The 12,950-nt window shown below is 43.8% G+C and overlaps 1 protein-coding gene across 4 annotated transcripts in view; it reads left to right on the top strand.

The window, feature by feature from the left end:
* TAOK3 (TAO kinase 3) overlaps positions 1-12,950 on the top strand; it is a 119,000-nt gene that overhangs the window by 36,516 nt on the left and 69,534 nt on the right. For all 4 annotated transcript variants that reach the window (XM_028709534.2, XM_028709533.2, XM_028709529.2 and 1 more), the window contains exons 4-9: positions 1,365-1,436; positions 3,597-3,698; positions 6,089-6,134; positions 7,241-7,337; positions 9,264-9,377; positions 12,203-12,294. In XM_028709534.2, the coding sequence (XP_028565367.2) occupies positions 1,365-1,436; positions 3,597-3,698; positions 6,089-6,134; positions 7,241-7,337; positions 9,264-9,377; positions 12,203-12,294 (523 nt within the window). The remainder of the gene's footprint in view (positions 1-1,364; positions 1,437-3,596; positions 3,699-6,088; positions 6,135-7,240; positions 7,338-9,263; positions 9,378-12,202; positions 12,295-12,950) is intronic.

Below are 12,950 nucleotides of genomic sequence, written 5' to 3'. Positions count from 1 at the left end.
TAGCTGGAGAGGTTCTTGCCTCTTTTTACTCTTCCCACAGGCATCCAGCTAGCCATTGTGAGAAACAAGATGCTGCTTGGCATGCCAGTCTGTTTGCCCTGCTTCCTACTGCCAACTCTGATGCCGCCCAACAACTTAACCCCAGTTTCCAAGAGCCTAGGCAGAGGTTTCTGCAGGGCTATGGAAGGGTGTTAGGGCTGGCACAGAGTTTGTTGAGTCTTCGCAGGGAAGGGCGTTTCACAACTCCTGGAAAAACTTTTGAGCATTGTCCTTGCCCTTCGGATGACATAACCAAGAAGTGTGTATCTGAAGAAGTGGGCATGCACACGAAAGCTCATACCAATAACAAACTTAGTTGGTCTCTAAGGTGCTACTGGAAGGATTTCTTTTATTTTGTTTCGACTACAGCAGAGCAACACAGCTACCTCCCTGTAACTATAACCAAGAATGTTCATTTAGCTGATCTTAATTATTGGAACACAAGAGAGGATAGCGTGGTCTTTGTGGATTTGAGGGCAAACTGCTGACTCTTGAACAGCGTCTAGCCTACCGTGGTGATTTTTAGTAAGCTTACTTACTTGGTGGAATGTCAAATGTTTGTGCAGGAAATGGTACTGACCATGCCAAAAGCAACAGGTGAGAGACATGTGCCACTTCCAGCCTGCTACTGCCCATCCTTGCATGGTAGCACAGAGGGGTATGGGTCTGCTGCCACTTGTGCTTCCCCACCCAACAAAGCAGCTTAGTGATAGAGTGTATGGCCCCTCTCAAGGTTGTTCTAAGGCTACATGGGAGAGAACAGTAGGAGATTTCAAGGTTAATATTTCAGTACTGATTGAAAGATGCTGGGCTTTGGCAAGTGGTACTGCCATCTGCATTGATTCTGTGGAATGCCATTCGGGAGGCAGATAGTTTAGCAGACCTGTGCAGGATTTGGGCTACTTCTGCAGTAGATCTTGTGTTGCTGACACCTAGCATGACTCCTAATGCAGTACAGTGGTACCTCTAGTTATGAACTTAATTCGTTCCGGAGGTCCGTTCTTAACCTGAAACTGTTCTTAACTAGAGGTGTGCTTTCACTAATGGGGCCTCTTGTTGCTGCTGTGCTGCCAGCATATGATTTCCGTTCTCATCTTGGGGCAAAGTTCTCAACTCAAGGTAACTCTTCCAGGTTAGCGGAGTTTGTAACCTGAAGCGTATGTAACCTGAGGCGTTTGTTACTCAAGGTACCACTGTACTAACAATTCTTTGTGAGGAAGAGTCTCTCCTTGATCAATTGGCTTCCTTGAGTTTAGGAGGGAAATGAGAAAACATCTTACTTTTTTCTTTCTTCTCCTTTTACCCCCCCCCCCCCAAATTTCCAGGCCACCAACGCCCGCACGAATGAGGTGGTGGCAATCAAGAAGATGTCCTACAGTGGGAAGCAAACAAATGAGGTAAGAAGGACAAAAACAACTCTTCAAATGCCTCTGTGTTACAACAGCGAAGCAGGCTGTTCCGTTGTGTGTTGCTGTGGTTTTTTTTATCAGTTCGTTTTTCTTAATGCCATAATAGGCTTCGGAGTGGTTTACAAGTATGCTACCTACTTCTGCAGAGAGACACTTTGAAAATAAAATAAAACTGGACCAGCATTTACTTGTTAATAAAGTGAATTGGGAATGTAGACCACGTAGGGAAACTGTAGCTCGCCAGGTGTTGTTTGACTGCAGGTCCCATCAGCCCCAACCAGGATGGCCAGTGGTTAGAGATGATCAAAGTTGTAGTCCAACAGCTTCTGGAGGGCCACAGATTCTACGTTCCTCAGTGTAAGCTACTTGCAACACTACAATTTTGAAAGTGTACTAAACAAGAGTGTACTAAGCTAGAAATCTCTGGAGACCTTCATGTGAAGGTTTGAAAGCCACTCCTTCCTTACTTTTCCACACCACCTAGCAATACAACCCCTACTCTACTCAGCACTTGTATGTTGTTCCCCATCACCTTCATTATATTACACTATTATCCTACGATTCCTTCTGTAAGCTCAGATTAGCCTTACTGGGTTCTCCCCACTTCCCCCAATTGTGGCTAGGGTTGCTGAAACATGGTAAGTAGCACTAGATCACCTGGTTTACTTCATAGCTGAAGGGGGATTTGAATCTGGGTCTCCCTGGTCATAGTCCAACACTTCACAGCACAGTCTCTTTTACTCCTGGGCTCTCTTCCATCCCATCTCCTCAAGTTCCCTGACCTCTACCACCATGTAATTGCTCATCCACCTAGATCCTGCATGCAGGTTTCCTTCAGCCTTATGTGAGCTGCTGTACAGATCTCCAACATTCCCACCCAAAAATTGGAATTTCTTTCACCATTCTGTGGTACTTCTGCACCTTTTGAGTCGTGTTTGGTTTAACTTGCTGTCATTTTGGTACTTAATATTGCACATTGAGATGTGCTTTCAAGACCCTCCCTATTCTTATGACAGTAATTTGTTTTTTGACTGTTTTTAATACTGAATATTGGTGAAGGGTGGGTAATAAATTTAATGATAGCAATAATACTGTTCCTCAGTCCAGTGCTTTAATTTATTTTGTTTGTTCTTACATCTTATTTCCTGCCCTTTCTCTCTTAAGCAGGTTGCGGCCATAAAACAACTCTAAACAAATCTAAAAAACTTTAAAATGCACAATAAAATACTGCATGTATAACAGCCAGCAATAATTATACATCTTTCGCACTATCTTTCAAAGGCCTGCTGACACCTGAATGATACCAGTATGGGGAACAACTAGATCCTTGTAAAAAGGGAGTCAAATAGGAATTTCTACTTTCCAGCTCCTCAAATTCAGTAGTCAAGTTGTGTCATGTATTAAAATGCTCCTAAGTGCCCATCCATTCTTGTGACCAACACAGGCAATAAATGCAGTGTTTAGAACCACGCAGCTTGTATAACATTATTTAGATTTTTGCTAAACCGTTAAATATACAGCATTATGTATCTTTGCTTAATGTGCGTATTTTGTTTTGACTGCAGTATTTGCATGACTTAATCTGATTGCCCTCTGGTAACTATTAGCCTTGCAAAGAGGCCATTTGGCCTGTACATCTTCAGCAGATGCTGACAAACTTTTGTTTCAATTTACTTGTGTTGCTAACAAACAGACAAACGAGGGGTGGGGAGCTGAGGTTCTTAGAAATCTAAGTTCTTCCTAGGTGTAGAATTCCATGTGAAATAGCCTCTGATTCCAGCTCACCTTGGAAATGTTCTTATTTTGCTATATGGAGAAATTATTATTTCATTATTTATTTTTATACCTCTCCCTTCAGCCAAAAAGGCTCCCAGGGTGGTTTGCAGATTAAGAAAATCAAGACAGTCACTGCCCTCAAGCTTACAAATTAAAAAGGAAAGGGAAAGGGGGATTGAAAGAGAGGGAGCAGGAAATAAGCAATTTTGGGTACTTAGTCCTTTGTTACAAGTTCTTCCAGTAGATGGCTGGGATCAGACAGTTCAAGGAGAGCAGGAACCAACAGTTGCTCATCTGTCACCTTCTCTTTCCCCCTCTTCTCTCAAGTTCGATCTAAAGACTGAGTTTCTTCTTCTTTTCTTTTAAAAACAGAAATGGCAGGATATTATCAAGGAAGTCAGATTTCTACGACAGCTGAAGCACCCCAACACCATAGAATACAAGGGTTGTTACTTGAAAGAAAACACTGCCTGGGTGAGTGAAAGCTTTGCTTGGATTTCACATCCTATGGGCTGTGAAGAAGCTGTTTTTCCCTGGATGCAATGCTGAATTGTTTCAATCATCCCACGCTGCCACTTATTATTTAAAGGCTGTCAGGCCCTGAGCCTAACATTGGTATACTGCATGGAAACTGAAAATGTTTACAGGCGTTGGGGGTCCGCAGGTGGGTTGCCTTGTCTTGGCACACTGTTTGTGCTGCTGCTTAAGGACAGACATGTGTTTCTAAATACAATGGATGCTCATTAGAGAACTAGGACCAGCCTCATGGATGCTCCAAGGACCTCCAGAGTGCTTAGGAAGGCTTGTCTGCCCTTAATGCTTTGTATCATCATAGCATATGCAAGCTATTGTTACACACCACCCCAGTGTCTGAGCGGACAGATACTCCCGTGGATCCAATGCTTAATCAGGGTTCAGTTTCCTTGAAAGAAAGGCAGCATAGTCTGTGATGTCTTTAGGATATATGGCTTTTATTTACACACATACGTACGACCTGAGCAGGGGGGGGGGGGAGGCTCACAGCATTAACACCACCAAAAGATCTCACTTCTCCATTAGTCACAGCTTCTATGATTCTATGTCTCTCTTCCCCAGCTTCCACCCCACTCTAGCCTAGCCCCAGTTTGGCCTATTGTTCTCCATCACTTAACTATAGCTGTTACAACCTAGCTCAATCTTTTTGATGCTGATCAGGGTACTTAAGTTGCTAGTTAAAGTAATTGTCTTACAAAGAAACTTTGCTGACCAGTTCAGCAACCTATTCCAGTAGATTCTAACCCTCACTGGATGCAGGATCCCCAAAACTGGAATGGACTTAGGGCATCATCCAGACTGATGCCCCCCTCTTATATGTTTACATATAGCAAAAACAAAAAAGCAGCTGTTGTGAATTGCCTATGGAGGGATTTCGTTCTCTGGGGGCCAGATTAAACGGCCCTCAAGTCACATGGGAAAGTTTCTCTGACCTGTCAGTATCATTTTAGGCTACAGGTGAGGTGGTTCACATTCGAATGTTCTATGTGGATGGAAAGATTTCAGCACACAGAAATACAACATGGGGAGAAGGCAAAACTGAAGCTTTTTGACGGTGTGTGTATTGGGGGGGAACACTCAAATATGGAGCATTCTCTGTGCAGCCTCATAGTACAATACTCATATGCTTTCTGCTAACTCTATGATCAATTCCTAATTCCGGCCTTGGTCCCACTGTGTGTTGACCTCATAATCCCCAATAATGGTAAGTAAATTGTCATGTTCTGTTGACTTCACCTGCTTGAAGCCTGATACTGTACAAGGGATGGGGGGGGGGGTGAGAGTTGGCTACTGTAGCCATTGCATACCAAAATTAACACGTATAGTGGTGCCTCGCAAGACAAAATTAATTCGTTCCGCAAGTTTTTTCTTCTTGCGAGTTTTTCGTCTTGCGAAGCACGGTTTCCCATAGGAATGCATTGAAAATCAATTAATGCGTTCCTAGGGAAACCGCTTGCCAGGCTGGCGGTGCGGAGAAGGGCTTTTCTCCCCACCGCAAGCCTTCAGGACAGGTACGGGAACAGAGGGGAAGGCGCGCAGCGCTTTCCCTCTGTTCCCGGGGCTTGCGTGGGAGGAGGGTTTTTCCTCCCCACCGCCAACATTCAGAACAGCATTCTGAATGTTGGCGGTGGGAAGGAAAACCCTCCTCCCACCCCAAGTCTTCAGGAAAGCCATCCGAAGCCGGGCGGCGGGAGAAGGTGTCCCCGCCCCGCCGCCCGGCTTCGGAGCTTTGTTCCGATGCCGGGCGGCGGGAGGAGGCGTTCCCGCCCCGCCGCCCGGCATCGGAGCTTCGTTCCGAAGCCGGGTGGCGGGAGGAGGTCCGAGGACAGTGGGGAAGACGCGCTGTGCTTCCCCGCTGTCCCGGAGATTTCCCTATGGGCTTTCGTCTTGCGAAGCAAGCCCATAGGGAAATTCGTTTTGCGAAGCGCCTCCAAAACGGAAAACCCTTTCGTCTAGCGGGTTTTCCGTCTTGCGAGGCGTTCGTCTTGCGGGGTACCACTGTATATCTTGGAGCAGCTCTCAATCTTGCTAAAACTGGAACTCTCAGTTTTCTGGAGCACTGCAAACTCTTGGCGTAATACATTGCAAACTTAAAGTTGTTGTAAACCGTTTTAGCTGTCACGGCTTTCGCCCAAACAATCCTAGGAATTGTAGCTTGAGGAAATTGTTGTGCTGAGACTTCATATGAAAAACATCACCTTGCACAAAACATTTCCCGGGCTTCACAGTCCTCAGTGTAGATATACCCCTTACACTACACTCTTATATTGCTTGGTGAATTATCATTCCTTCTCTATTTTAATGGCTGCATTTATTTCTGCTTCTTGCAGTTAGTAATGGAGTACTGCTTAGGATCTGCTTCAGATTTGTTGGAAGGTAAGCCTTGAAATATTCCTACCATGCTTCTTTGACAGCATAGCTTTGCTTTTAGTGGTGGCAGTTACCTTCCCTACAGAGCATTTCATAGGTGATTCACAGTTCAGTCTAATTCTTTCCTGTTTAATATATGAATGGTATCTATCACGTGTGATGCATCACATCTGACTGGCTGTTGCTTTTCAGTATTCCAGTATTAGGATCACAATCCTGGGTCAGCATGCAGTTGGGTTAAAGTAAGCCAAGTATGTCAATCCATCACTTGTATTCTCATTTCCTTGGTTCTTGGTTAGGAATTTACTGTGGTGGAAGGCAAATACGATATTGGAGAAAGGTGAGCCTGGGCACCAGCTACGGAGAGGAGGAAGGATTACAGGCCCTGTTCTCCCTCCTTCCTGTGGCCTGCTTCCAAATTCCATTGCCACATATCCTGCACATCCATAGGCATACTTTGTCTCCTAGACTGGCAGCCAGGAAGCCAAATTGCACCATTCAATAAGCCAGATTTAGCCCAGGAGCCACTAACTCTTATCCTAGGTAGGTGTGCTTGCACATTTAAATATCACAAGTAACTACAGCTTCAAGAAAATCGTAAGGAGAAAATCACTCTGGTTTTCTGCCCTGATCTCTTTCTTTTTTGCAGTGGAGATAGGTGTACAAAATATGATGAGGGAAACATGTGAAGGGAGGGTGAAGCAAAGTGCATTTCATTTCTACACCTGGGTCGGTTTCGGGGGAAAAGCTTGATGGAAGAGATATGGCACAACATTGGTGTTCTAGGAGGGAGTTCCAGGCATAAGGAGCATCAGGGAGAATGGGTGGACTTGTTTCAGAAACAGTTTGGGCAACTGAGGCTGGCAGAGTCAGAGGAGAGATGATTGTAAGCAGGAAAACAATGGCAGGGGGATACGAGAGGTCTGCTTTTCAGTTGCTTCTGCTTTGATCACCATCTCAGGTATTTGTCCTCCTGCTTAGAAGAGGTTTTTTGTTTGTGTTGACCCTATTGCTCTGCTAGCAATAGTATATATACAGTCCTTCCTACCCTAGCATTGCATAAAACTCTTTTTTTTGTGTGTCCAATTTTTCTTTCCCTCCCCCCCATCCAGTTCACAAGAAGCCACTTCAGGAAGTGGAGATTGCTGCCATTACCGATGGTGCCTTGCAGGGGCTGGCCTACCTGCATTCTCATTTTAAGATACATAGGTAAAAGCATGCAATTCTTTTATTTTATTTTATGTATCACTGCTTTTCTTTGCCTTGATTCATCTGATTGGAGGACGTGGTATTCAGACTGCTTCAAATGGGTTTGTTTGCCTCCTTCCCTAACAAAGGATTGTACTCACTATCTGGGAGCACGTATAGATACAGGTTTTGTCTTTGGATACCCAAGAGGTATCTGTAGCATGAAGCACCTTTCATAAGCTAAGGTTGGTGTGCCAGCGGTGACCCCTCCTGGCCGAAGAAAGGCAGCTGCTGTTGTTTGAACACTGGTAACATCCAGAGCAGACTACCACTTCACTTTATATAGCTTTGAAAGCTACTCCAGTTGATCCAAAATATGGCTGCTGACTGGGGCCAGCTGAATTGGGAGTGCATCTTGGCAATTCCTTAGTAACTTTCATTGGCCACTGATTCACCTCCAAGGTTTAAAACCCTATATAGCTTGGGACATACATATCTATAAGGCCACTTTCTCCTACGCAAATCTGCTGAAAGTTAAAGTCGTCTTCCAAGGCCCTTCCCTTGGTGGACCCACCTTCAGTTGTTAAGTAGTTGGCAACAGGAAGAGGGCTGCCTAGTTTCTAGTGCTCTGCTTATGGATGTTTTCCATGGGACTGGGCTTCATTTCATTCTTGCACATTGCAAAGTCCTGATTTTTTTTAATTATTATTATTATTATTATTATTATTATTATTATTATTATTATTATTATATCCCACAATATTATAAGCCCCCTTTTTAAAAAAAGAAATTATACCCTGCCCTTCAGTTTCACCACTCTCAGAAAGTTTACAATGAACAAATGAGAACAAGAAAAAATGAAAATACATCACTAGCAAAACAAACACATCTAAAGCAATATTTTACTGAATTTATGTTGTTCTGCTCCATTGTAAGCAGTTCTAAAAAATAACGTAATACATTGTGAAGGGCCCTGGTAATAATAATAATAATAATAATAATAATGGTATAATTAGCAGACTACAAAGTTATTATGCAAGAGGAAATGTGACTCACAGATTTATTTATTTTTGCTGGATATATAGAGCCATGTATTATTTTATGTAGGTTGAGAAAACCTGAATCAACAAGGTGATTTGTTCCAGAATTTATAGAATCAAAACGAAAAAGTGATTTTAATAACATATTGAGGATTGTGTCCACTGAATCAGAGGTAGCCAACATGGTACCCTTCAGATGTTGTTAGACTCCAGCTTCCTATCATTCCCATCAAGAGTATCAAAGATCAGAGCTTACGGGAGTCCAGCAACACCTGAAGGGCAACACATTGGTACTACTTGTAGCCTGATTTCGCTGATGGCATCTTGCTAACTGATGTTTGCAGGTGCCTTGCACTATACATGTAATACATAAATTGTCAATACGAACAGAATTGAACCCATAGATTAGTAGAGATGCCCCATTCAACAGTGCCCGATTTTGATTTCCTCTTTAAATTTCCAGCAGTACTATATTAGATTTCCTGAGCCTTGCTCTAGTTTCCCACCAGCTTGTACAAAGGCTAATGTTCTGTCACCTATCAAACTAATCTCAGCCTAAACTCTTCCATGCTAGAGGATGTGGTAATCCATCTGTTCTCATAGAACCAAAGAGTTTTCCTCTCATGCAGCTCACTCTGTTTGCCTGTGTCCAGACAGCTTACGATGAACTGCTTAAGAAGAAAACTTGGCTGCAGCTCTGCCAGTTATTTGGGGTTGCCTGTTGCCTGTATCTCACCTTGGCACCAATAAAGGTTCAATAAAGCTTCAATAAAGGAAGAGTGTCCTTGGTTTGCGGGCTGGATGAGAAGCGCTGAAAACAGACCTCTGAGCTGCAGGGTGTTTATTTCGTATTAAACAGAAACTCCCTTTGAAACAATGATTGTGGTTTTCTTCTTCTATTCGAAAGGGATATTAAAGCAGGAAACATTCTCCTAACTGAGCCAGGTCAGGTGAAGCTAGCTGATTTTGGGTCCGCATCCATAGCCTCTCCTGCCAATTCCTTTGTGGGGACACCTTACTGGTAAGTGAAACTGGAGTGCAACTTTCTGTTTAGTCTTTTGTGGGATGCTTTATATGTGTGAAACTCTGTATTCACACACACACACACACACACACACACACACACACACACACACACCTGATCCAGTTTGTAACTACAATCCTGGTCTTTTAGATAAACATTTCCCCCCAAAAAAACTCTACCATACAATGTGCTACTCAATTTTGAGTTGCTAGGGAAATGCATTTTCAGAGAGAAGTGAAGCAACTGTTTCAAACAATGAGCACAGGGGGAATAACACTCATGCAGTTGTCACGGGCTCTTACAGGTGTTGCAAGACTACAGGTGTCTGCAGGACTATTGAAGCCACTTCCCCCACAATAGCGAAATCAGTACCTTTATGATCTCCCTTATCTCATACATGGGGAAATCTCCCAGAATTTTCTCCAGCACAAACTTCATTGCTTACAGTGCTGCTGGTTCACATCTACCAGCTTTGACCTTCCAATAGATGGTGCCTTCCGCTTGCCCTGTGCCTGTACCCACTCTTCTGCTCTTAGTGGCAGCTAAATCTCTAACCTGGAACCACAGCCTTACCTTTCTTTGTAGGGTTTCCTCTGTGTGGGAAAGGCTCTGCTGCTCCAGGCTCCATCTGCCCATGAGGCAGCTTCTGTGAGTTGACAGCAAGGCCTTTTGGCTGTAGCACCAGAGTGATGGGACTCAATCCTGCCAGAGCAAAATCAGACACTGGGGACCTGCCAGGTGTTAGATGATGTGAGCAACAGTCTAACAACATCTGGAGGGCCATGGTGTCCCTATCTCTGTTTTGGGTGGTAGGCTTTTCTGGCCTGAATCTTCTGAAATAGGCTCTCTCTGCATTTTGAATGGTCTAAATTTGCAGGATATCAAAACTGTTTTGGGTGCCTGGAAGAGGAAATAAGGAGTTAAAAGTATAATAGCTATTGGTATGTTCAAAATGCTCCATATGCTGCCAGCTGGTCCAGTATCTCCATCTCCAAAGTGTAGATGCTAAAAGAGGCTAAGAGTGGCTTGCCTAAAGCCCTAGTGACTTCGTGGTAGAGACGAAGTTTACACAGGGGAATTCCTGATTTTGCAGCTCAGTTCTTATCCTCTACTCTGCCCTGGCCCAGTTCATGTATCACTTGAAACCACAGCTAAGCTTAACTATGCTTTAAAGGTGAAATCCCAGTATGCTGGTGCATGGGGAGAAAACCATGTCCGCTTTGCTCCTTCTCTGCTCCTGTGCTACCAATAACTAAGCCATGTTTTGGCTTCGTGTTATGCCTGAATCCAGACTCATGGTTTGGAGAGCCACAAGCAAACCATGAGCTGTAAGCAAAGTTTCTTATTGGTTTACAGATCCTGGTTTGTTTGGGGAGAGACGAACCATGAGCCCAGGCACAGATGTAACACTAAGCCAAAACAAAGCTTACCTCCTGATAGCATAGGAACAACGGAGGAGCAAAAGCAGCTGCAATTTTCTCCTCGTGCACCTGCATGCCACACATTCGTCTTTTAAGTCATAGTTAAGCCCAACAGTGGTTTCAGGTGACATGCAAATGAGGCAACTCTCAGTTACATGAGCACCTCCACTTGGCTGGGGACCGTTAGAGTTGGGTTTTCCTTGTCCCTTAGAATGTGTCCAGGTCAGTGCCGGATTTACGTATAAGCTAAACAAGCTATAGTTTAGGGCCCCACTCTCTTGGAGGCCCCCACAAAAATTAAAGGGGAAAAAAACTGGATGTGGATTTTAAGTTAGAGCTTAATAATTATTCCACTATTAATATACATCTTAATTATATTTCACTATTAATATACTTCTTCTTAATTGTATTTCAGTTCAACAATTACTTTAATAAAATACGTATTTTGTTATGTGCAAAAGGCTTTAGATACCTATTGGGTCCATAAATTACCATATAGCATATATTCAACACAAAAAACAGCAACAATTTGTTGTTGACAAAGGACAGCTGGACATATAAAGGGCCCCCATTACCTTCAGTAGCTTAGGGCCTCATCAAACCTAAATCCGGCCCTGGTCCAGGTGACTTTCTGCTCTCCATCTCTTGCTTTGTTAATTGTCTGCAAAACTAGAATCTAACCAAGGACACCTCTTGCATAGATAAATATTAAGCAACTCCATGAAGCTGTGTTTGGGTTGCGGGGCACATAGACTGCAGGAGCTCTATGTGTGCATTCTATGTGTATGTGTATGTGTTTATGTATGTATTCCCTCTCCAAAGCCAGCAGTGTAGTTGTGTCCCTAGTGTGGATTTCCCTGCTGTCTTGCCTTGTTACCCCCCTTTTTTATCTTAGACCCCGCCTTTCCCCACTGTGCTCCAGATCCCCTTGTTTCTTTCATAGCTGCACTCCCAGGCTGAGCATCTCCAGGAAAACACTGTTGGTGTATCAATGGGAAAACTCACCGTCTCTGGTGAGACTGAAATTGATGCCTTAGGACCCTTTCAGCCCCTGCTGGCTGACTCCAGGTACAATGCCACTGAGGTTGGTGTGGGTCGCCCATCTGCCAGCATGTTGCAGACTCATTAGGTTGTCCTTTTTCTTTTTCCTTTGTTTTGCTCTTCTCATACTCCCTTACCATCACCTCTGGAGGAAGTTTTTGTTTTTTTCCTAAGCAGGCTAGTGTTATTTCCCCCCCAGCATGGCTTAGTTTTGCTCCATGCTGATTATTTTAAGTTCCGGGGCTGTGCTGGTGATGATAACTTGGAGGGTGTGGGGGGAAATTGTACCCCACCCCTTGTGGTGTGTTTATTTTGCTTTTGTGTTGCGTAATCTGCACTCTTTGTATCCCTGCATGGTAGGATGGCCCCTGAAGTAATCCTAGCTATGGATGAAGGACAGTATGATGGAAAGGTAGATGTTTGGTCTCTTGGAATCACATGCATAGAGTTAGGTGAGTAACATGGCCGCATATATTTTCAACCTCTCTGATACCTTGTAAAGATTCTCAGCACCAAATGAAACAGGCAGCCTATTTCTTCCACACTTCGATTCAGTAGGGTTTCCAGGAGTCAGATTCAGCCCATGGGCTCTCAAGTGGCCATCTATGATTATACTGTGGCATTTCTGTAGTTTCTGGGGGTGTGGAGACTAAGACAGGGAAGTAAAGCTAGTCATTTTGCTACAGTAGCCAGAGCAAACAAAGTGAGTTCTGAATGATGGAAATTATAATTGGGGGCAAAATGGTTTCTGCATTCATACTGTGGGCACATGTACTTTGATGCCAGTTGTAGAACTTAACATCTTGAGTAACTCTGCTTACTTTCTGTGCAATCAATATCCAGTCCTTGGTAAATTCTTAGAAGCTGGAGAAGGGTCTTAAAAAGACTTGTAGCAGTTATCATTAGAGGCTGGAGCTTTGAGGAAGCTGCAGAGCCGCTTGCCTCCTCCCCATGCTTTATAAATTATACCAAATATGCTAATTTACTTCCTTTGTACAGTTTAGGTTTGCTTGTTGCATTTTTGCAGATTGTCTGGCTGCAAAATTTGTGGGTTGCTTGGTTAGCTAATTATTGCAAAGCTCTCTCGATCCTGACTATGATCAGGAAA

The sequence above is a fragment of the Podarcis muralis genome, chromosome 16 (genome assembly GCF_964188315.1).
Source record: "Podarcis muralis chromosome 16, rPodMur119.hap1.1, whole genome shotgun sequence".
Classification (NCBI taxonomy): Eukaryota; Metazoa; Chordata; class Lepidosauria; order Squamata; family Lacertidae; genus Podarcis; species Podarcis muralis.
Note: the sequence above shows the minus strand (reverse complement) of the source record. Positions and strands in the feature narration are given on the sequence as shown.